Raw genomic sequence first — 26192 nt, forward strand, 5'->3', positions numbered from 1 at the left:
ATGGGGTTTTGCCATGTTGCCCAGGCTGGTCTCATATTCCTGAGTTCAAGTCATCTACCTACCTCAGCCTCCCAAAATGCTGGGATTACAGGCACAAGCAGGTTATACATTCTTTTCATGTTTACAAGGACTGTTTACCAAAATAGATCATATTCTGAGCCATAAGTCTCAACAAATTTAAAATAATTCAAGTCATAGGAAGGGTGCTCTGTAACCACAATGGAATTAAATTAGAAATCAGTAATAGAAAGATGGAACATCTCCAAATATTTGGAAACAAAATAACACACTTCTAAGAATTAAAAATTCTGCCTGTTTTGAAGAAACGGTAAATTTTTCTTAGATTATGACTTATTATATAAGTTACGTGGTTTTCGCCTAAACGACCAACAAGCTCAGGGCTACACAAGCGTTTAATCACGATAATCCTATCTGCTCTTAAATCATCCATTCATTCAACTCAGTGTGAGTATCTACTATATTTTATAGAATCTAGAGATACAAAGTGAATATAGTACAGTTCTTGTCGTAAAGTCCAGTTTAATGGTCAGGTCTAGTGAACAGTACATTTGTCAATCTCAACTATTTTCATTTACTGACAGTCTCTACTTTCCTAACAGCTATTCTGTAAATATGTCCTTTCTTTAAAATTGCTTTTAATCCTTTCAGAAAAAGCTGTTGGCCCCTTGCCACACCCAACTAATGCATAATAATTTTAATATTAGTCTATATAAACATAATTCAAAATGTATGAAATTATGAAAAATGTATAATGTACTTGGCAAGGCCAAATAATGATAGATTTCTGGATGATTTATAACACGGTTCCCCTCTCCTGGAGTAAATAACCTAGAGTTGACTATCTTTAAATGTATCATCAGCAACAATCTAAGACTTCTGACAAAAAAGGAACAAAAAAGTAACTCAATGGATGGGAAAATAGTGCTCAAGTTTTAGTGAAAGTATTCTCTTAGTGAAAAGGGAGCTCAGGAGGTACAGAAAAGTTAATCCAATGCCAAGGCACACAACAGAGCTACACACTCAGTGAGCACCAAGGTGGTACGACCGAGCCACACTCAGTGAGCGCCGAGGTGGTACGACAGGGCCGCGTTCAGTGAGCACCAAGGTAGTATGACAGAACTGCATTCAGTGAGCTGAGCGCCTCTGTAAAATGTGGGGGCTGTAACCCGTGATCTCCAAGGTCTCTTCCAGTTCTACAATTCTATGGACCTATATGGCTGAATTGTCAAAGAAAATATCTCAAAGGAAGCTCTGTTGTACCCCCTCACAAGTTATTTAACTTATTAAAACTAAACTTGATAATGCCACATAACACATTCTAGGTGCTGTACTAGATGTGACATGGAAGAAGAACTCTCGATTTCATCAGCAGTCAGAGGCTCTGAGTCTTAGTTTTGGTTTCAACTTACTAAAAGGTATAAGCAATTCTAATGTAATTGCTCTGATTCTTAGTTTCCTAGATGAGAAAAAAGATGCAGAAATATATGCTATGCAACTGTTAGAGAAAGAGACCAATTTCTCACTGTGGATAGCTAAAAAGGCGTCTTGGAGACAAACCATGAAAAGATAGATGGAAATCAGAGGGATGAGCAATGTTAGTAAGTTGTATAAAAGCTGCATGGTGTAACAGAGATGGGCTTTGAAGGCAGATGAACATTTTACAACCTGGCCTTATCCCTTCCAACTCTGTGATCTTTGACAATTCAGCTTTCTGAGTTTCAGTCTCCTAATCTAAAATAGACAGGCTTACTATGTAATTTTAAGGATTAAATATAATAGTTATAAAACATCTAGCATAGCTGGGTCTGGTAGCTCATGCCTATAATCCCAGGACTTCGGGAGGCTGAGACAGGAGGATCACTTAAGCCCAGGAGTTCGCGGCCAGCCTGTGAAACATAGTGAGATCCCGTCTCTACAAAATATAAAGAAAATTAGCCAGGCATGGTGATGCACACCTGTGGTCCAACTACTCAAGGGACTGAGGTAGGAGGATCTCTTGGATGTGGGAGGTGGAGGCTGTAATGAGCCTAGATCATGCCACTGCACTCCACCCTGGACGACAGAGCAAGACCCTGTCTCAATCAAAAATAAAAAAATAAATAAAAAATTTAAAAATCTAGCATAATACTCAAAAAATAAAAACTTTAATTACTAAAGGCCTGGAGACTGGAGATAAAAGGCATGACAGGAAGTAACAGATTGGTAAAGCAGAGGGCATGTTTATAAAGGTAGGTGGGTGCCAATATGTAGAGGGCCTGAACAATTTGTGGGGAAGGTCAGGGGCAAGGCAGGCCTGACCAGTTTGTTAGCTAACGGCCCAGAATTGGAAATGGGGTTCTGTAGGGTTAGGACTTCATTAGCAAAGGCTTCAGTCATAAGTGCAATTCAAGACAGAGTCCATTAAGGAAATCTGAGATTTAAAATAATGGGAAGATCAAGCATCAGCAGTGGCAGAGATTAAATCCAAAGTGACATGGCAGGACTGGGATGCTGAAGTTTGGCAGAGATGAAGTGTGAATTACGAACTGCATGGGAACAAGTGAGGAGCATCCTAGGTAACTGCTTGGAACGCCCCTGAGTTGTGTGTAGCCTAACTCTATTGGCAGGTGTGGTGCTTGGGTATTTCAGTATGCTGAAGGAGTCAGAAGCAAAGCAGACATCTTAGGCTTTATGTTGTACATGATTGAGGAAGGCAGTTAGCAAGACACGGTCAGATCTGTGATTTAACTTCTCAAATCTATGGCAGAGTAAAAGGTGCATAGGAAAAGAAAAGACCGAAAGTACAGTGAGGAAGTTATTTCAAAAGTCCAGGTAGGAGGTAATGTGAGCCCGATCCAAGACCAATGAGGATGGGAATAGAAAGAAAGTAGCAAATGGATATATTTCAGGGAAAAATTCTAACAGGATACAGCAATTCACAGGATGTGGCATATTTAAAGAAGGAAAAGGAATACATTACTAGTAAGGTTTTGAGCTGCATGACAAGGAAGATGGTGATGCCACTTAGCAGGGGACACAGAAAGAAGTCTTCTCTTCTTGGCAAGAAGAATCACAATACACGGAGTTTACAACTGACTATTTTAAGGCATACTTAAAAGATCTTCAGGTGCCTGAATGTCACCAGAGGGCCACAGCTTCCCCTACCCACCATCTAAACTTTAAACCATTTCATCTCCTCTTTGACAGTATCTGTGACTCAAGCTAACAGAGGAAAGGAAAGGGGCGAACATCAAGAATTTCATAAAATGTATCCAGTACTTACCTTTACAGCTAATATTTTCCCACTGGGGACATGATATGCTCTATGGGAAGAAAAAAAACCAAAATCATTTGGGATCACTAAACAACCTACAAAATGGTTAAAGACGTGAATGTAAATCCAAACATTTCTGCAGCAATGGGATACATGGTACTTTCAAAGAACACTAACGACAGTAGTAATTTACATTTATATGGAGTTTAATGGTTTACGAAGTGATTTACTACACATTACCTTAAAATAACTCTCTGAGGTAATGCTGATACATTATTATCCTCCTTTTATAGATGAGAATTCTGAAGCACAGAGAAGTTAAACAGTTTGCCCAATGGCACACAAAGTAACTAGTGGCAGAATGAGACCTCAAACCTAGGTCTTTTGGCTCCAGATCCCTTATGACTGTCACTGTGTGTGTGGGTTCTCTATGTTAAGCAGTATACAGAGCCATTTTGCTTTCTTTTTTTTTTTTTCAATTTTTTTGCTTGTCTTTTGCCTGTTTTTTTGTTACACATACAGATAAACTATATCTTAACAGTTCATCAAAACAAGCTCAAAGGAACAGATATAGTGAAATAACTACAACTTAAATCAAGAAATATAAGTGTATTCATTTATGAAAAAGAACGAGAATAGGGTTTACAGAAATAAAATACCATTACTATCCATCAAGACCTTTTGTGTTTATCTGATTGAGTGACTGACTGATTCAGACAGGGGCTCTCTCTGACACCCAGGCTGGAACGCAGTGGCGTAATCACAGATCACTGCAGCCTCAAACTCCTCGGCTCAAGCGATCCTCTCACTTCAGCCTCCTGAGTAGCTAGGACTATAGGCACATGCCACCATGCCCAGCTACTTTTTAATTTTTTTTGTAGAGACAGGGTCTCTGGATGTTGCCCAGGCTGGCCTAGAACTGCTGACCTCAAGTGATGCTCCCACCTCAGTCTCCCCAAGTGCTGGGATTACAGGAGTGAGCCACCGTACCTTTTATGTTTAAATGAAATGTGGCCTTTACACATATACTATGGGGACTAGATATTCTGCACATTATTTAGAAACCATCTGCAACACATTTTTATACAATAAAAATTTCAAAATAAACCACATAACATAAACAAGTGTTGTTATTGCAAGCCCATGAAAATATTAATATAAGGAAGCAAGTTAGTTTCGAAGAACTAAAAATCTTGCCCTGTAGAGGATTTTATACACTAGCTAAGATCAGACGGCACTTCCTCTCATCTGGTGTTAAGATGGGAATGGCATAGGGAAAACGGGCAACAGAAGTTAGTGCCTCAGGAATTCCTCATCTTCACCTGCCCAGTTGTAAAACATATTTAATGAGCCCCCAAACTTCCCCTTTCTTAAAACAAAAATAAAACCAAAATTTACATAATCCACTACTGCCAACATGGAAACATCATTTTCTGCTGTTCTGCAGAAAATCTGGTTGCTCTGACAACTTTTTTTTAAGACATTTATTCAGCATCATGATCAGACTATTACATTTAGCAATCAATAGCATGGGTGCAAAAAAAAAATCTACATTAAAACACTTTGTTGGAATGCTTTAAACTTTCCACAGAACAGGAACTAAACTAACCTGTTATACAATTAGAAAAATACAGTCCTTGAGTTTTTTGCCCATCCACATGAGTATCTGTCTAAAACATGTCTTCTTTGTACCAGCTAGGCCCTGCCACCACTGTGCTTGGCTGAGTTCACAAATCTGTTGTAACCTGTAGCTTCCCTGTCACTTCTCTGGCTCTCCTCTTTTGCTAAGCTTTGTTTCCTGGCGGTAATTAAAATCTTCTACCACTGCCATAGCTACTGCTCCTACTGGAACCGCCATAGCCACCTTGGTTTTGTGGTTGGGCAAAGTATTGGCCTCCACCACCATAGGGGCCAGAGCTTTTGCCTCCAAAGCTTCCTCCCTTCATGGGTCCGAAATTTGAAGACTGATTGTTGAAACTGCCAAAATCATTGTAGCTTCCACCACCTCCAAAATTGCTTCCATCATTACTAAATCCATTATAGCCATCCCCACTGCCACCTTATTCACCACCACCACCACCACAGCTGCCATTAAAGCCACCACGACCACTTAAGTTTCCTCCATGACCAAAGTTGTCATTCCCACTAAAACCACCTCCACAACCACCACCAAAGTTTCCAGAGCCACTTTGACCTCTGTGGCTGGCTGAAGCACTAGCCATCTCTTGCTTTGACAGGGCTTTCCTAACTTCACTGCTGTGGCCATTCACAGTATTGTATTTCTGAACGACAGTCTTATCCGCGGAGTCATGGCTATCAAAGGTTATAAAGGCAAAGCCCCTTTTCTTGCCACTGCCTCAGTCAGTCATGATTTCAATTACTTCAATTTTTCCATATTATTCAAAATAATCTTTTAGGTGATAGTCTTCAGTGTTTTTGTTTGTTTGTTTGTTTTTTAGATGGAGTCTCGCTCTGTTGCCCAGGCTGGAGTGCAATGGCATGATCTTGGCTCACCACAACCTCCACCTCCCAGGTTCAAGCAATGCTCCTGCCTCAGCCTCCCGAGTAGCTGGGATTACAGGTGCCCGCCACCACACCCAGTTAATTTTTGTACTTTTAGTAGAGACAGGGTTTCACCATGTTGGCCAGGCTGGTCTCGAACCCCTGACCTCGTAATCCAACCACCTCAGCCTCCCAAAGTGCTGGGATTACAGGCGTGGGCCACCGCGCCCGGCCTTCAGTGTCTTCTTTAACCAACAAATATCTTTTTCACAGTTAAGTGGGCACCGGGTCTTTGACAATCTCCTCTTGAGACAGCTCTCTTTGTTTCCACAGCTCTTCCATCCACCTTGTGTGGCCTTGCATTCCCGGCTGCATCCACCTCCTCCACAGTGGCATATGTGACAAACCCAAAGCCCCTGGGGCGCTTGGTGCTTGGATCTCTCATGACCACACAGTCCGTGAGTGTTCCCCATTGGTCAAACTGGCTCCTCAGGCTCTCATCGGTTGTTTCAAAGTCCAGCCTCCAATGAAGGGCTTCCTCAGCTGTTCAGGCTCTTTAGGAGACTCTGACTTAGACATGATGGCAGGCAGAAGAGAGACTTTAAGGATGTTTCCTCTGCAGTGTCCACAGGCAGAAAGGACTGACAAAATTTTTTAACAGCTTTACTGAGATATAATTTACATATGATAACATTCACTTGTTTTAAGGGTACATTCAATACTTTTTCGTAAATTTACAGAGTTGAACCATCACTGACAAGAGTTTTTGAAGGTGACTGACTTATAGAAATAATTTAGTTATTAAGAGCCTATAGGTATTTATAATATCGTTTACATGTAAAAAGTTACAAATTCAGGCAAGACTAGGAAACTACATATATAAAGCATATGTATATACTTATCCAAATATATGATTGTTATAAGAACTTACTCATTTTGCTTTTCCTACTTGAGTGGACAAAGGTCAAGCCAGTTATGGAAGGTAAACTTAACTTTTATTATATCAATTAATTATAAAGAAATTCAAGTATATCTCATTTAAAGGAAAAGCAAAATTACAAAAATCAGGTGACGATTGTTTACTTTACCAAAGAATTATTTAACCTTTGAAAATGTCTAAAGACATTCTCAAATAACAACCTCATTGGTATTTCTAAATACTACTTATAAAACTTTAATCAGGTTGGGAGCAGTGGCTCATGCCTGTAATCTCAGCACTTTGGGAAGCCAACGCAGGAGGATCACTTGAACCCAGGAGATCAAGACCAGCCTGGGCAATGTAGGGAGACCCTGTCTTTAAAAAATAATAATAATAATTAGCTGGCATCGTGGTGTGTGCCTGTAGTCCTCTATAGTCCCCCTGTAGGGACTACAGGGGCTGAGGCAGGAGGGTTGCTTGAGCCCAGGAGGTCAGGCTGCAGTGAGCTATGATCGCACCACTCCACTACAGCCTGGGTGACAGAGCAAGACTCTGTCTCAAAGATACAGAAAATAATAATAAAACTTAATCAATTATTTTCTTCAGAGACAGGGTCTCATTCTGTCTCGCAGGCTGGACTGCACTGCTGCGATCTTATTAGTTCATTGTGACCTTGAACTCCTGGGCTCAAGCAATCCTCCCACCTCAGCCTCCCAAACTGCTGGTACTACAGGAGTATACCACCATGCCTGGCTAATTTTTTTTTTTTAAGTTTTTTAAGGGATGAAGTCTTGCTATGTTGCCCAAGTTGGTCTCAAACTCCAAGCCTTAAGCGATCCTCCCACCTTGACCTCCCAAAGCACTGGGATTACAGGTGTGAGCCACTGTGCCCAGTAAAATAATTTTTTATACTTTGTACAAACTGATACACATTTTATAAGTGGAACCCTATCCCCTATGTTTTTTGTTTGTTTACTTGTTTAAGACTGAGCCTTGCTCTGTCGCCCAGACTAGAGTGCAGTGGCTCAGTCTCGGCTCACTGCATCCTCCGTCTCCCAGGTTCAAACAATTCTCCTGCCTCAGCCTCTCAAGGAGCTGGAATTAAGGCACCCACCACCATGCCTGGGTAATTTTTTTTGTATTTTTAATAGAGACAGGGTTTCACCACGTTGGCCAGGCTGGTCTCAAACTTCTGACCTCAGGTGATCTACCAGCCTCTCAAAGCGCTGAGATTACTACAGGTGTGAGCAACCACATCTGGCCTGAAATGTGATTTAAAGGAAATTAGTAAGTTTATTCCATGTAAATACAAGTAATATGTAAGACTTTGTGATACATTATTTTTCCCCTTCCACATCACAGATTCTTCCAATTCCAACTTTTAAAAATATTGTATATTAGAATCACTAACCAAGAATTGAAATATAACGATAAATAATTAAATATATACACAAGGATTCAAAAGTTGTAAAAAGATCAGTGTTGTTACTTTGAATAAGCAACACCTGGATGTCTGAGACCAGCAACAGCGATAAGAAAATGATTAGCAGATAGTTTGAGATACATACCATACTGGACAGTTTGGCAACTTAATTAGCTTGTCAAGAAAGCCGATCTCTTTTCTAAAAGAAAGGTCTCCTATTTCCAAGTGAATTAAAAGGAGAGGCTTGATAATTTAATTATGATGCACGCTAATTCATCCGTGGAAGTTTGGGTTCGATTTCGAGCAATAAAGATGCTATGTGGTTTGGTTTACAGTACAATGACAGTACCAATTTAACATTTAATCATCAAGGAGAAGTGGATGACAAAAGGCAATGCCAGGCATGAGTCGAGTGTGTCCCTTAACTTTGCAAATGGTATTTACTTAGAGAAAAGGAATTTGTTTACTTTCAACAGATACTGCATCTCAAATGTCTTGACCTTCCTCAACAAATTAATTGTAAAGTGATTAATGAAGTTTGAATGGAGGCTCTGGTTACACCAAAAGACAACTATACACCTCTGCAATGTTTTAATTAACAGCTAACACTTCAAATTAGTTTGTTGTTGCCACAGTAATTACCTGTTCCAATGACTGCATGGAGGAAGCATTTTTATGAGATATTTTTAGTGCTTGGTCCTTCAGTGTTCCATTCTGTTTGTGACCAGCACAGGCCTTCTTGGAACAGTCCCAGCTCTTAAAATTGAGCACACACACATACACTTTGCCATGGAAAAAGTTAGTAGCCTGGTGTAAGTTTTTCATATATTTAAAATAACAAAGAGCCCAGTACAAGAGAATACTTACTATCCATACTTTCTTATTTTATTTTATTTTATTTTTTGAGACATAGTCTCACTCTGTCACCCAGGCTGGAGTACCATGGAGCGATCTCAGCTCACTGCAACCTCTGCCTCCTGGGTTCAAGCAATTCTCTGCCTCAGCCGACCAAGTAGTTGGGAGCCGCCGCCACGCCCAGCTAAGTTTTGTATTTTCAGTAGAGATGGGATTTCACCGTCTTGGCCAGAGTGGTCTTGAACTCCTGACCTCATGATCCACCCTCCTCGGCCTCCCAAAGTGCTGGGATTATAGACGTGAGCCACCGCGCCTGGCCCCATACTTTCAAATTTCATTTGTAACAATAGGTTCTAGATGACCAGACAAAGAAGTTGGTCTTAACTTTTAATCTTAGTATAGAATTAGATAATTTATTGAGCTAGTAGGAAATACAGAAAATTATTTAACCTAATCCCCTTCTTTCATAGCAGAAGCACCCAAAAGCCAGGTTAGATAACTTATCCAAGCTCACACAGCCAGTGGCAAAGCCAAGACTGGAGACACAACAGAATATGCATATTTTAGGACCTAAAGGAAATAGACGGTGATGTTTGGCTGGGCACAGTGGCTCATGCCTGTAATCCCAGCACTTTGGGAGGCCGAGGCAGGTGGATCACCTGAGGTCAGGAGTTCGAGACCAGCCTGGCCAACATAGTGAAACCCCGTCTCTACTAAAAATACAAAAAATTAGCCGGGCTTGGTGGCGGATACCTGTAGTCCCAGCTACTCGAGAGGCTGAGGCAGGAGAATCGCTTGAACCCAGGAAGCAGACGGTGCAGCGAGCCGAGATTGCACCACTGTACTCCAGCCTGGGCAAAAAGAGCGAAATTCTGACACACACACACACACACACACACAACAGATGGTGATGTTTAATTTTTTTACCTGTATTCTAGGGCAGGGAAACACATAATCCAAAACTTACAAAGGTACTGACCTATTTCAATCAGGCAAAGGACCATTATATCCAAATTGCTCCAGGTAAGGAAGCATTCTGCAATCACTGCCAATCTATCCTGGGAGGCACAAGAGCAAAGCGGGTGGGCTCTGAAGTCACTGACAGCTCGAATCCCAGCTCTGCCACTTCTTAAACAAGGATTTCATCATCTGGCCTCTGGTTACCTCACTGATCTCTGCTTCTGCTAGTCTCCTTTATGTACAATACTCAACTGTTCCACCAAACGTGCTCCTGCCTCAGGGCCTTGCACCTACTCCTGAGGGCTGGGCCACTTTCTCTAATATATAACGGGCTTGCTCCACTGCTTCCTTCAGTCCTCCATTGTTCCTTTGTCTTTCCTACATAAAACAGCACACTCTCCCTTCATCTTCTTTTTTTTCTTTTTTTTTTTGAGATGGAGCCTCACTCTGTTGCCCAGGCTGAAGTGCAGTGGCATGATCTCGGCTCACTGCAACCTCCACCTCCTGGGTTCAGGCGATTATCCTGTCTCAGCCTCCTGAATAGTAGGGATTACAGGCGTGTGCCACCAGGCCCAGCTAATTTTTGTATTTTTAGTAGAGACGACGTTTCACCATGTTGTCCAGGCTGGTCTCGAACTCCTGATCTCAGGTGATCCACCCACCTTGGCCTCCCAAAATGTTGGTATTACAGGCGTAAGTCACCGCACCTGGCCACTTTCTTTATTCTTCACAGAGTTAGCAACACCTGATAAAATTTATTAATTTATTATGTCTCCCTCCACAACAAATGAAGCTCCATGAAAACACAGACTTTCACTTTTTTTTTTTTTTTTTTTGTTCACTGCTATTATTTCCAGTGCCTAAAACTACATCAGGCACATTTTACAAATAATCATTAAATATCTGAATGAATAAATTTTCTTAAAGTGCTCTAGGTCTATTTTGGTTTTTATTTTTAAGGCAATTTCATTAAGTTTTCCTAAGAAACTGCCCATTTTGTGTTATCAAATTTATCGTCATAAAGTTATTCATTGGATCCTGTTATTTTTAAAATCATTGTTATGTCTAGAATTATGTTCCCTTTTCATTCCTAATTTTGTTATTTCTGCTTCTCGCTGTTATATTTGATAAGCTTTTCCAAGGAACCAGCTTTTGGTTTTGTTGAATTGTTTCTTGAATTTTCACCTAATTAACTTTTGTTCTTCTTTTTTTTTTTTTTTTTTTTTAGCTTTTGTTCTTTAGTATTTATTTCCTTCCATTTTCTTTCGGTTTACTCCCTGTCCCACCTTCTTGATTTTCTTGAGTTAGATGCTAAGCATATAATACCCAGTTATTCTTTACGAAGGTATGTATATAAACCTATCCTTTAAGAGTCACTTTGGTGCATGTCAGGAGTTTTCATATTAATACATGGTATTTGTGGTTCAGTTGTAAATATTTGTATTTTCATAACATTTCTCTAGTAATATCTTTTGCCTTAAAGTCTATTTTGTCTTATGTTAATATAATCACAACAGGAGCATTCTTTTGATTAGTTTTTGCCAGGTATTTTCCCCTACCCTTTTCTTTCAATTTTGCTGTGTCTTGGTATTTTAGAAACTTCTCCCAATACAGTCTAAAATAGCACATAGCTGTATTTTTTAAAATGCAACCTAATCTATTAGCTGCTAATATTACTCTACTTATTTTGTAATTACTGATATATTTGGATTTATTTCTACCACCTAATTCATTTAATTTACACCTATCACCTTCTCTCTTCCTCTATTATACAGAATTATTCTCCCTTTATTCCATCTGTTTTGAAGTTATGCATTCTATTCACTATTCACTGTGTTTTAGTTGCCCATATAACTTTTTAACAATCATACCTGACTTAACAAAATATAAAGTTAATTGCCACCTATATCCTTCTCCTAAACAATATAAAAATCTTAGAACATTTTAACTTCAATCAAGCACTTCTCATCTTAACATATTATTTTGTCCGGTCTTTTTGTTTGACTTCATTTTGAATTATTACTATTGTTGTCTTATATAGTCAGATTTACTTAAGTGGTCACAATTCCTTCTTCCATTTTATTCCTTTCTGAATTCAATTGGATGCCATTCTTTTATTTCTACTTACTTCCCTACCTACTAGATTTCCTACCCTGTGGTTTCATTTATCTATTGGTATCAACTACTCTATTGCCTTATATGTTCTGGTTATAAATTATTATTTCTCTTCAACAGTTATTTAAATGCACAGGTATGTACTCTAACTTATCAGTAGTCGTTTTTTGTTTCTGTTTTTGTTTTGAGACAGAGTCTCGCTCTGTCACCCAGGCTGGAGTGCAGTGGTGCAATCTCGGCTCACTGAAACCTCAGCCTCCCAGGTTCAAGCAATTCTCCTGCCTCAGCCTCCCGAATAGCTGGGACTACAGGTGCCCACCATCACACCTGGCTAATTTTTTTTTTTTTTTTTTGAGATGGAGTCTTGCTCTGTCGTCCAGGCTGGAGTGCAGTGGCACGATCTCCGCTCACTGCAGCCTCCGCCTCCCAGGTTCACGCCATTCTCCTGCCTCAGCCTCCCAAGTAGCTGGAACTACAGGCGCCTGCTACCACGCGAGGCTAATTTTTTGTATTTTTAGTAGAGACGGGGTTTCACCATGTTAGCCAGGATGGTCTCGATCTCCTGACCTCGTGATCTGCCTGCCTCGGCCTCCCAAAGTGTTGGGATTACAGGCATGAGCCACTGCGCCCAGCCTAGTATTTTTTTTTAAGCAACAGGGTCTTACTCCATCACCCAGGCTGGAGTACAGTGTCACAATCATAGCTCACTGCTGCCTTGAACTTTTGGGCTCAAGTGATCCTCCTGCTTCAGCCTCCTGAGTAGTTGAGTCTACAGGAGTGAACCACCATGCCTGGCTAAATTTTATTTTTATTTTTTGCAGAATGAAGGGGTCTCACTATGTTGCCCAGGCTGGTCTTGAACTCCTGGCATCAAGCAACCCTCCTGCCTCAGCCTCCTGAGTCATTGAGACTACAGGAGAGTACCACCATGGCTGACTAATTTTTATTTTTATTTTTTGTAGAACAAGGGTTCTACAAAAATGTTGCCCAGGCTGGTCTTGAATTCCTGGCCTCAAGCGATCCTCCAGCCTTGGCCTCCCAAAGTGCTGGGATTACAGGTATGGTGTTCACTTTATTTAACTATATTGTAAACTCTAATTACCTAACTATGCTGTAAATTCTTAATATAGGGTCTCTGTTGTAAGTTTCAAGGGGAAGGTCAAGGTCCATTTTGTTCATTACTATATGCTCAACCTCTTCCACAGTATATGATACATTCTCCTCCTAGATCCTTTTTTTCTATCTAATACTTAATGCATGTCTCTGATTGCCAGGCAATAAGCAAGGCAGTGTGGATACAGCAGAGAACAAATAAGATCAAGTCCCTGCCCTTGTGATGTTTACCTTCTGATAGGGGCTGCCTGACAATAATCAAATAAATATACAATATGTGAGGTGGGGGTAAGTGCATTGAAAAAAATAAAGGTAAGGATATAGAGACTGATCAACATTAGGGACATGCTATTTGATATTAGGGTTGGGGAGGAAGTCAGAAAATGCCTCTCTCTTCAGGTTACATGTGAACAGTATAAGAGCACACCATTCGGACATCTAGGGGAAGGGGAGTCCAGGTAGAGGAAACAGCAAGTTCAAAAGCCCAAGGTGGAAATGTGTGCTTGACATGTATGCAGAAGCAGAATAAGCAAGAGGGCTAGCTGGGGGAGATGAGGTCAGAGAGGTAAGGAAAACAGACTGTGTAGTACCATTTAGGCCATGGTGAGGACTCTGACTTTTATTCCAAGTGATATAAGAGGTTATGAGCAGAGGGGGAGACCTAATATTTTAGAAAGATCACTTTGGCTGCTGAGTGGAGAGAACACATTGCAGGAAAGCAAGGATAGAAACTGGGAGGCTTTTGCAATAAAATCCTAGCAAGCAGTAATAGTGGTTTTGAATAGGGTAGCAAGAAAAGAGTGATGAAAGGTGGTCAGCTTCCTATTTTTGAGGAAGAACCCACAAGATTTGTGGGTAAAGGTATATATAATCTGAAATAAAAAGAAGGATGAAGAAAGACTGCAAAGTTTTTGTCCTTAGCAACTTGTAGAATAGAGTTTCCAGTTACTGAGATGCAAAAAGCAGTAAACGAAGCAGGTTTCCAAAGAAATCAAGAATTCAGTTTTAGATAATTTAAAAATGCCTAGAGGACATCCAACTGGTAATCAGATGTGAGTCTGAAGTTCAGGACACAGGCTAGGGCTACAGACATACATTTGGACTTCCTCAGCATACAGATGATATGCAAAGCCATGGAATTACACACTCACTTAGGAAGTGAATTAAACACAGAAGAGGTGTAAGGACTGGAACTGAGGCTCTCTAAATCCAAAGGTCAGAAAGATGAGAAGAAAACAGTAAAGGAGATGAGAAGGTACAAACAGTAAGCTAACAACAGACCCCAAAGAATGGGGTCCCTGAGGCCATGAAAGTTGATGTTCTATCTACCCGAGTGCCAAGTGAAGTACTTTGCACAAAATGTTCAAAAAACATGTGACTGATTTCAAAAGCAATACTTAGGGACAAATCCAACTGACTATATTACCTACTCTTTGAAATGTTAAAGATGAGTCTAGTACAATACATAAAAGGTTAGAGGTGTGCTCACCTTCATCTAAACTGTTAATGAGAATTAGAAGATACATCGTTACAAAGAGTAAACTGAATTTCTAGAATAATCTTTAAAGGTAAGGAAAACAGGCAGGGCACAGTGGCTCACATCTGTAATCCCAACACTTTGGGAGGCTGAGGTGGGAGGACCGCTTGAGTCCAAGAGTTCAAGACCAGCCTGGGCAACATAAATTATACCTCATCCCAACAAAAAATTTTAAAAAATTAGCTGGGCATGGGGGCACATGCCTGTGGTCCCAGCTACTTGGGAAGTGAGGTGAGAGGATCACCTGAGCCTGGGAGGTCGAGGCTACGGTAAGCCATGATCGTACCACTGCACTCCAGCCTAGGTGACAGAGTGAGGCCCTGTATCAAAAAATAAATAAAAGTAAGGAAAATAAGTATGTGAAAATAACATGTTAAAAAAGTCCACACAGGACAGAAGGGGGAAACAACCTGTGTTCAAATTCCAACATCTGGACTCCCACACAAATTTATGCCATGCATAAGATCAACTGCATCTGGATTTTACCATGTTTACTAAAATTCTTTATGCCTAGAATTTCAAATTCTAGGAGAACCAAAAAATATGAGTCGTCCCAGCTGACTCTTGTTCACAAAATAAATAACCTAGAGCTGATCATATATTTTCTGATAAAGCTGGTACAATCTCATACAATTAAAGTAGGCATCTATTTTCTACGGTACTATTCTGCATATTAATTTCTAAACATATTCCAACCAAATTATTTTAAATTATGAGCAGAAAGAATTTATAATAGGGAGCATATGTGCTTTCCTAGTGATTGCGAGGTAGGATATAATTAAAGAAAGAATGGGGGAGGCTGGCCTATAATCTGACTATAAATATTTCAGATTTCAGCATAACTGACAATATCCTATGTCATAAATGTCAATTTATTAGCAAAATAGTTATCAAAATGAGTATGGAAATACCCATTTTTTTGCCTCTTGGAGAAAAGACCTGGAGCGTAACTGCATGTATAATGACTTTTAATCACAATGGCAAAACAGGAACACTGAAATGACAGTATTGCCACTGTTCTATGAAGGACACAGGGCACTTCCTTCATTAACCACATGAACTAAATGCCACTGACTTAAATTCTACTTCTCACATAACATACTTCAAAGAAGGTTAGTGAAAAGAGGGACACAATTACTTTGTGAATTATTTATAGAGTGTTATCAATTGTTGAAAGGTTCTCCAAATGGATAGGAAACCTAAGAAAATAATCCAGCCACTAAAATAGCGAAAGCAACAGTTAGGATTTGGCTCAAGAAATAACCAGTAATTAAAAAGAGATGGTCTCATTCTAGGTAAGCAAGAAAGAAAGTGATGGTTATTTTGTTCCCTGTGTCTCTTAGAGAACAGGTAGAAGACAAGAAAAACGGTGAGCAAAGGCTATTTTAAAATAAATAAAAGTTACAAATGTATTTGTTGTTATTAGCTCATTGCAGAGATAGCTCATTCTCTCAAATAATAACATCAGTTCTTTGTTTTTCATGCAAAGATTTCACAGCTTGCGAGATATCCTGTATTCCCTGATTCTCTATTCTCTGAACGCCCTAGGGATTTATAGGACGTCCATCAGAGACATGGCAGAGGTAAAAAGACAAAGGAAAAGAAAGCTCTCTGAGATCTGATTCATTACGAAAAAGTTTGATCAAGACAAGACAAATAAATCATTGTCTAAAATGCAATTCTTCATTCTCCTCATTGGCACAGAAAGTTAAGAGTTGGTCACACTCAGGTTCAATTATTAAATCTACTTCCTTATTAAAACATGGCATTGGTTAAAGCTTATATACTGTAGGATCATCAGTTTCTATACTTACAGAGATGATGCTTCTTTGCTCTTTGTGTGACATTTTATTTATTAACCAAAAAAGCCTCTGCTTTTATGTAAATTTAGAATAACAAGATACCAGTTTTTCTTCAACTTAGAAGTTTCCATTTCAAAGACTTTATAGTGTTGGCATAAAGGAAAACTAAAACAAAAAGAAAGAAGATGGTAGAAATCGAGGAGGTTAAACTATTAGGAGATACCCCCATGAGACTACTACTTAAAACAAGGAATCTGAGAGTTGATTGTATTACATTTTCCCAAAAGATTATAAGGCTGAACAACTCTGAAGCTAATACAAAACAAGCAGAACATTTCTCTGCTGTATAAAGCACATGAGTACACAAATACTGACACAAACAAAACAAAAATCTTTTAGTATCTTGCGAGATTAATTTTAAAGCCCTCTAGATGTCACCTTTTAATGCAATGATATCGTTTCAGTAACTAAATGTAAACTAGCTGTGGTTCAGCTAATGAAAAATATAATTTTTAAACTTTAAATTAAATACATTTAAATTTTTAAATTAAAATTTAATCCTCTAATTGCTTGGCCTTTTTAGAAATTGTTCACTTGGTAGGTTTATTTGAAGGTAGATTTTATTAACACGTTTAAGACTAATGGCCAAGCTTCGAAATTTCAACATTCTGTCACATACTAAAGTAGCCATCCACAGAAATACTTCAAATAGTTTCAGGGAAATCAACACTGACAGTTGTTGCCTTCCATAATAGATAAACACATTAGCCAGGCTCTAGCTGTTAAAATAGGAAATCCAAAGTAAACAGCAGTTGTAAAAAGAAGCTTTTATGTAAACTGTACTAGTTCAAATAGCAGTCTTTGCCAACCTTCCTTCTGCCTAAAAACCCATTACAGATGCTTGACTACTGATTGCAAAATAATCTGTGGTTAAGAAACAGGCCAGGCACAGTGGCTCACGCCTGTAATCCCAGCACTTTGGGAGGCCGATGCGGGCAGATCACCTGAGGTTAGGAGTTCGAGACTAGCCTCGCCAACATGGCAAAACCCCGTCTCTACTAAAAATACAATAATTAGCAGGGCGTGGTGGCACATGCCTGTAATCCCAGCTACTTGGGAGGTGGAGGCAGGAGAATCACTTGAATCCGGCAGAGGTTACAGTGAGCCAGGATCGCATCATTGCACTCCAGCCTGGGCAACAAGAGCAAAACTCTGTCTCAGAAAGAAAGAAAGAAAAAACAAAAAACAAAAAAACAGAGCCCCTCATACTGTTTAGGTCTCAAGTCAAATATGTTGTTAGGTCACAGATATTAATTTCAAGATAACTGATTGTACATAGGGCTCATAAATCAACCAAATGGATGATATAGGGAACTTGGCTAGATTAGAAAGATTTTCGATAAGAGAAAGCTACTGTAACTCTACATTTGCCATTTCTTCTTTCTGTTCACTCTGGCTATATACCCCTTTTTACTCCCACACCTGCCTCAGAGTTAATGTAGTCATCACTACCTCGGTATTTCTTCCCCAAGTTGATGTGGCCTGGTTCAAGTCTTTAACACTCTCCACATCAACTAGAGTAATGTCTTTTAATATATGGTCTAAATACCTTTGAGATCAAGGAAGCTACAGTCACACTGATCTCTTGATCAAGGATTCTGAAAGAATGTAGTGGGTAAACAGAGAAGCAAGAGATATAAAGCCTAATGATGAGAAGGAATGAAATAACTGGAATTGTTAGAAAATATATGTGGGGGTGGGGGGAATAGAAATACCCTGAGGATTAACTAGCTAGGAAACTCTCTCCTGAAACTTGATAGCCATCTAATCTTTGCTCACAGTTTCTGGGAAAACTAACAACAAATTACTTTCCAAAATCAGATACATAAATGGCTACTTCAGAAAACCTCCTTATTCTAATAATTAACATTCTATTGTGCTTCATAGTTTATAAAACATTTTACATACAGTAAAGCTATTTGATCTCCACAAAAATTTGTGAGGTAAACATTCTTATTATCACCACTTTATAGATAAGGAAACCAAGGCTTGGTGAGGTCACTGACTGCTTCACGATTCCTATCTGTAAGTACTGGAGTGGGAAGTAGATTTGGGTCCTCTGAAGCCAAATCCAGTGCATGTCCCAACAAGCTTTGTGTAAAAATAAACTGGTTGCTTCTAGATCCTCTAATTTCAGTTGTCTTCAACATTCTCTGGATATGGTCAGTGTTGATTTTTTAAAAGCAATAGGGAAAATCGATTGAATGGCTCACTTTTCAGAGTTGCATTAACTTTTTCAGGCCACTGGGGTACAATTTACTAAATTACCTCTTCTAGAACACTAAATAGTACCCTAGTGGGTCAAAGAGTAAATGCACCTCTGAAAAGTGAGCCATTTCTTCCCTTCTTCCCCGTAATATCAGATGTAATATGTCCCCTATGACAAAAATATTAACCCATTTCCATTAAAAACTCAAGAAATTGTCCCACACTAGATAAAATGAGTATGGAGAAGCTTCCCTAGGGAGCAGAGGAGCAAAAATCTCTCTTCTATAATCCTGCCCACAATACTGTTGACAAGTCAACATGAACTTACAAAAAAAATTTCTGTTTTTCATTCAATGGAGATTTATTTTAATCAAGACCTCAAAACAGAATAAAAATATAAATTCAAAGCTGATGGTTTCCAGGGGGCAGATGCAGAGGATATCATGATGGCTAGTTTCATCCTGCATTACAGTGTTTAAAAATAAGCTCAAGCATTCATCTTGCTTATGAAATAATAGATATATCCCAAACAGCTGGTCTTTCACATATATCATTATACAGTAGGTAATCTCTCTGACTGAATGGAACAAACATTCCTTGGCTGGCAAGTAAGCATGTTATTACTTCTAATCTCCATAAAAGCAAACTCTCTGATACATTTTTGAATTGTCTTAGGAATAGCGATTGAGTGATTTAACATTTGCAAGATACCTTAGCAAAGCCAGTCTTTGTAAGTTTTCTGCACTGTTTGTGCCTTACTCTTCTGGAAGATGGCTTTGCAATGAAAATAAGACAACTTTAATTTAAGAATCATCCAGCTTCTAATTAAACTGCCATAGGCAGCTGGTTGGATAAGTTTTAATCAGTTTCAATCACCTATTGATTGGAATACTGAAGCCTAAAAAATTAAAAGTAAAAGATGATTGGGGAATTGTCCCATCTCAGAACAACAGTAGAGGCCTCTGTAAATAACTCCTCTTTTAACCATCAGCTAAATGAACACTTCAATACTGCAGTACAAAGTCTTCTGCAAAATTACTTTAACTAACAAGCAGAAATTTATCAGCTTCAGCCAAAATCAATGCTGAAATCAATTTGAACACTGGTTGTGTCTAAAGGGGCTCATTGGCAATTTAGGGAAATTACACCATGTAAATGCCTGTGCTTTAATTGAACAGTTTCATCAACTAGGCTGTGATTGCTGTCCATTCATTTATTCACTTTCGCTGCAGCTACCATTCTGCAAAGAAATGGCTTTTGTCAGGCTGGAGAGAGGCACTTTATCTTCATTTTGTGCACTTTTGTGCATAAAATAGACTTCATGAAATGGGCATATCATGACTAGGGTCAAAAGAAACCAGGAGAGACTTTTCCTTTAACGTAAAAACTGAACAGTACAAACTACCATCATATCTTATACCATCCAGGGACAGTGATCTTTAAACCAATAATAAGAAGGAATCTGAGTGACTTCCCTGCATATGACACTGTGCCTCTAGGTTGAGGAGCTATGTTCTGCACAACAGAAGGAAAGTATTTGGACTTTAAAACCCAATTCCACCAATGTTCTTTACGAGATACCTTTGTGGAGTTACAAAAATATATAAACTGTGTTAGAACATTCTCCCTCAAAAATTGGGCAACATTCTGTTTTTTAAAATCCTTTGAGGTTAGTCAAGGGAAGGTGCTATTCTCCAATCCATTTAGAAGATTAAAACTTAACGGTGTCACATATACTTTTAAAATACGATAGGAGGAGAAAGCAGAAAGAGGTCTATATGAGAGAAGGGAAACTAACTTCCTTATAAAGATCAGCAAGCCCAAAATATTTAGATTCCAGAAATGATTTAAATACACTCATAAACTAACTTACAAAATCATGGCAATGAAAAAAAAAGAAAACCAAAGATAAAATTTCCAGGGAGTCATCTGTTGAATGGACTGAGGTTCAGAGATCAGCATAAACATTTCTGACATTGGGCTAATCAGTTATTCAAAGATTACAAGTTCCAAGGAAGGAAGAAGGAAGGGAGACAGCTGTTTGTTCATATTGGTCATCTATAACATACATGTGCCTGTGCCTGGTGTACAAAATAAAAATTCAAAGTACAGCTGAAGTATATCTGCTAGAGATTGCTGGCAGAAATTCTTAGGTTTGCATATATTCTGTTTATTCTAGCTCCTCATGGAGTCAAAATGTGATTATTTACCAGGAATGGCATTGGGAAAGGACTAAGAATTAAGAAAGCCTGGGTTTCAGTGGTGGTCCTATCCTTGACTTGGTCTGAATCCTCAGGGAAATCCATTCATTTATCTGTGTTTCCGTTTCTTCATAAATCAAATGAGGATGACGATACCTACTGTACTCAGCTACATTCCCACACAGCTGGGACCATAACATGAAGCCTGTGATTGGGGGCCACTGTGGAAATGTAAACGCAACCACAGTGAATCTGAGTACCTCTTGCATCTTCCATGTATGGGGGCAGGTAGGGCCTTGAAACATTTCACCAGACTCCAAAGGAGCAGGGAAACTTCTCATTTGCCCCTTTAGTCAGTTACCCCAGCTGTTGGGCTCTGCAAATACTCACTAAGAATTACCTCCAAAAGAAGTTAAAAGAGAGAAGAAATAAATGATGTACACAAACTTAACTCGGTACATGTGTCTGCAGTAAAAATTCATTCTATAATTTTATCCCATATATGGTTTTCTTCACCACTTATAAAGTTTCATTGGCTATACATTTTGTTGCTGAGGCCATGTAAAATATATTTTATTCATAATATTTAGATAACTTTTCTGAAAATTTAATTATGATTTAATAAGTTTTATGTTTATTGGCTAAGTATATTGTTACATTTTGCTGCTACAGTTAACTGTCGTAATAGAATCAGTATGTTTGAGAACCTCACACAATACATATCTTCCAAATACATTAAGCTTGTTAAAATGCTATATTGATTGTGTCCTAAAGCAAGTTCTAATTTTGTGTGAACATTTTTCATTTTATTATTTAAATTCACGAGACAAAAACCATTAACTGCTTTCAGCAATAGCACTGTACTCTCTTTTTCTTTCTTTTTGCCATACTGCCAAGGAAAAGTAAGGAAATTTTAGGGTCAAGAAGACAACATGATATAAAGTCACATTAGAAAGCAAATTAATGTTTTTTTTTTTAATGTTTAATACCCACAACCTAAATTTCTATTGCTATTTCCTTCTCAAATTTTACAAACTGCTCCTCCAATTCAACGTTAGTGTACAAATCAGAACCTAAACTTATTTCGCTCTAGTAAGGCAGCAATTTAACAGAAACATGGTCTCCTACATCAAAGTAACCAATGACAGAGCAAAGAAAAAAAAAACTGTGGCAGAAAGTTATACACAGTAAATGCCTTTTGGACTTTCCAGTGAATTATTTTCCAAAAAAGCAATTTAAGTAAATACCCTAGATGCTATGGTACACAAATATTTGCTTGTGCAATATGCCAACCGAGAGACTACGATTTTCTAACATATCAAATACTATAAAATAGCTATAAAAAACGTAACGTGTCTTATAAATCAAGACTCTGCTAGCACAACCATATAATTAATCCAGGGATTCAATTATTAAATTATAAGTTTTTGGTAAATAAGGAGACCCAAAGGGTAGACGAAATAACAAGTTACGTTGTCATAACTGTCAGCCAAGAAATGGATGTTTTAACATCTACTAAAAAGCCTCTAAAATTAACACCTAGAGATGACACATCATTGATTTTTAAATCTATACACTGATTTTATATCTTACATCCAAAAATAATCTGGGTTAAAAGTTAGGAAACTCAGAGAGTGAATGGCAAACAGAAAAACCTTGGCTTGGGAAGCAGGTGTCAGAAGACCTAAGTTTTATTCTTGACTTGATCTTGGGCATGCCACTTAGCCCTTCCAAGCTTTATCTTTCTCACAAGTAAAAAGAGGGTAACATACCTTCTTAGCAAGGATTTAGCAAGGACTAAAAGACCCAGGGTGATCAAGCCCTGTCCATCTCTCCACCTTCCCCAGAGCTTATTCTACTCCAATTACACAAGTTCATGCCTATCTTAATCTTAGGGTTTCTGCCTGAGTGGTTACTTCTGCCTATAAGGTTCTTCTCCCAGATTTTCCCAAACTGATTCCATCCTGTCTTTAAGTCTCAGCTCAAACAGCACCACCTCAGACAGGTCTTCCTGAGCACCTCTTCTACATTTTTTAATAGAACATGCAAGGTCTATATAATCTTACTTCAGTGTTTATTGTCTTGATTATTGTTTGCCCCACTAGTGTGAGCTCTGGACGTTGCCTATCTGACCTTGCCTATCTTGTTCACAACTGGACTGCACATGCTTGGAATAGTCCTTGGCACAGTGACAGGATGTTCAGCAAAAAATGAATATAGACTAAACAAAACCAAGCAACACCTGACATAAGATTTTTATGGTAACTGAATGCTGAATTTAGTTCTGGGACTTTAGGCTTGGGAGAAATCTGTGCAGTCATCTCATGTCCAGGTCAAAGTGGGAATTCTTTTCTCAGCCATTCTGAACAACAGCCACATCATTCTGCTTAAGGTAGAGGAGTTCACCACTTCCCAGAGTCACCCAGCAATGAACAACACATTGTGTCCATCCTTAGGCTGTGAAGAATTTGCCTCTGCAGGTAAATTCCTGAAACACTCACTAAGTGCCTACAGTAGGTAAGGCACTGTGCTGGGCGCTGTAAGGACTCCCACCAAGATAACCTAGACATGACTCTCCTCCAGGGAACACAACCCAGTGGGAAGAAGAGTAGAAAGAGTACATTAATCACTCTAACCAAAGGCCGACTGTCACAGAGACATTCAAGACAGGCCATTTGTGTCTAATCTTCAGAAGAACACAAAGCAAACCTGCTCCTCATCTACAGAAGTGCCCTTCAGACTTTAAGTCAGCTGTCACGGAGCCCTTTAATCTTCTCTTCCTCAGAGAAAAGTTAGCCAATTCCTTTCAAACACTTCTCAAATGCCAGTTCCTCCATGAGGCCTTTCCTGATCCTTCCTGAGGAAAGAGCCAAAAGCCATCACTCCTTCATCAGCCCCCAGATTTGTGCACCATACACACAGACAGGTGGCCCAGACTGTGAGGTCCCATGCGTACCTGAGGACAGAACTTATGCATCTATCCAGACACAAGTTTTGAGGCTAGGCTGTCCCCAACATCTGACACAGAGCCCTCCACATAGCACATGCTCAGAACTTGGCTGCCTGACAGATGAATGAAGGAGGACTGAACAGGCACAATTCCCCAATCCCTCATTATTCTCTCCATTGCTCCTCTGGGTGCTCTCTGAACTGTCCACATGTCTGTAAACTCAGCACCCAGAACTACATACAGGAATCCAGAATCTAAAAGTGACAGACACTATGTCAGTCCCTGATGTTATGCCTTCTTGGTGTGGCAGGGAATAGATTTCAAATGGAAACGAGATATCTTGCACCCTATAATACAGAAGTGTGCTAATGTAATGTTTACCCAATCACAACCACTTTTACTGGGGACTTTAAATGTCTTTATAAATAAAAATTTGTTATTAAAATATTAGAAAGAAGTCTTGCCACTTCAAAACTATTTTTTTCCCTGAAAGGAGATGAAGTTGAAACACTTAGACTCAGCAAATTCTTACTTGAAATATTACCATAATGTATTGATTTTTACCAGACTCAATTGACTGAAAAGTTGTTTGTATAGCAATATTGGCCAAACCAATATACTAGAACAATTTTGTTACCCATAGTAATCAAGTGCATTTCTGAAGTATAATTATACTGTCATAAAAAATAAAACCAAGATACCCTTTTCCAAGCAATAAAACAATAAAGGCTATAAAACAGAAAGAAAAAAAGGCTAAATAAATGAGATTTTTAAAAATGAAATTTAGTGTCTTTCAAAAACACTACTGCCTCTTCTTCCTTCCCTTAAGCCAAGGTTAGCAGAAAATGATCAATACTTCAATCTCAATAAACTATTTCAATAATAGTTAATTCGGGTGGAAACAGAGTCTGAAAATCTCTTCTCAGCGACCTGTGACATCCTGTCATGTTGGTTGGATGCCAATAATACATCACTGCCATAATGGATATGAGCATGTATGAAGTTATAGGAACATGGAGAGGTGGGGAAAAGCAAAGGTGGGAAAGGTACAGAGAACCATGAGCTCAGGTTCATTCCTTAGATTCAAATCGATACAATACACATTATTGTATGAAACAAACCTATAACAGTGAATGCTGAGAGAAGGAGAGAAGGAAACATACATAATTAATTTTATTTGACAAATATTCATTGATTTTCTGAAAACATTAATATCCTTGCTTGTCACATGATACTATAATGCAATCCAGCCATATACAAATATTTAATTTTACATTAGGATGATGTCTTGTTTGCTTGTTTAAAATATGATCTTGGCTGCAAGGAAGATTCCTTATGTGATTAGAAATTTAAAGTCCAAATAAATCAAACCATCATTCTAGCTCTCAGGTCAATTTTAAAACCCTTTAAAAACTACTCTTAATTTACAAGATACACATCATGGAAAAATATATAAAAGACTAGGGCCACTGGCACAGCCACAAGCGAAGCTGGGGTCCAGACCTCTTGCTCCCTCTTTAAGTTTCACACCTTCAGGTTGGCTGGTCAAAGAGGAAAGTCAAAGTTTTCTGGGTACTATGTGGTTCCCAATATTTTCACCATCAAGGACTCTTTTCATTGTTTCCCGTAAGGAATTCCATGTTTTGAAATATTCTGTTTACTAAACAGCATTTAACTAGACAATTATGTATTTTCTCATTTTATATAAATGACCATCAGTCCTTCTAATTTTCATTAAATAAATCATATTACTATAATGAGTTAATATGATTCGAGCTCCCAAACACTAATTTAACATTTTAGTTGGCCTCTACAGTCAAATCACAAGTGCAAAAAACACAACCTAATAGGCCACAGGATCGCAGTTACCACCTCCAAGGACCATCCCCAGCCCACTGCCCAGCAAATATCTCTCTTTAGATAAGGCAACAGAAAGGAGGACAGACCAACATCTTTGAGAATTACAAATCCTTCCCTCCTCTTATTGTCTCTAGATAGGTTCAAATTAATTCCTAAGTAATGGTATACATTCAACCTTCAAAACACCATGAAGGCAGTATCTATCCTACCCATTGTATCACTGAGAAAATTCCAGATCAGACTCTTACTCTATCCTGTGGGAAGGAGTTGGAGGTAGAAAATTCAGTTTTCAAACATCTTGAGACTAGATTATCTGGCCCCGAAGCTGAAAATATGAGTCTTGGCTTGAATAACTGGTATTAAGGAAAAAATAAAATAAAACCTTCAGTGATTGCTGGCTAACTGACTTACCA

At 38.8% G+C, this 26192-nt stretch overlaps 1 protein-coding gene and 1 pseudogene across 10 annotated transcripts in view; both read right to left on the reverse strand.

Annotated features, from left to right (window-relative positions):
- The window catches only part of LOC105488046 (mitogen-activated protein kinase kinase 5), a 262603-nt gene that overhangs the window by 174801 nt on the left and 61610 nt on the right, over positions 1–26192 (reverse strand). For all 10 annotated transcript variants that reach the window (XM_011751800.3, XM_011751772.3, XM_011751745.3 and 7 more), the window contains exon 9: positions 3284–3323. In XM_011751800.3, coding sequence (XP_011750102.1) covers positions 3284–3323 — 40 coding nt within the window. The remainder of the gene's footprint in view (positions 1–3283; positions 3324–26192) is intronic.
- LOC105488042 (heterogeneous nuclear ribonucleoprotein A1-like) lies at positions 3330–24916 on the reverse strand (annotated as a pseudogene).

The sequence above is a fragment of the Macaca nemestrina genome, chromosome 7, assembly GCF_043159975.1.
Source record: "Macaca nemestrina isolate mMacNem1 chromosome 7, mMacNem.hap1, whole genome shotgun sequence".
Taxonomy (NCBI): Eukaryota; Metazoa; Chordata; class Mammalia; order Primates; family Cercopithecidae; genus Macaca; species Macaca nemestrina.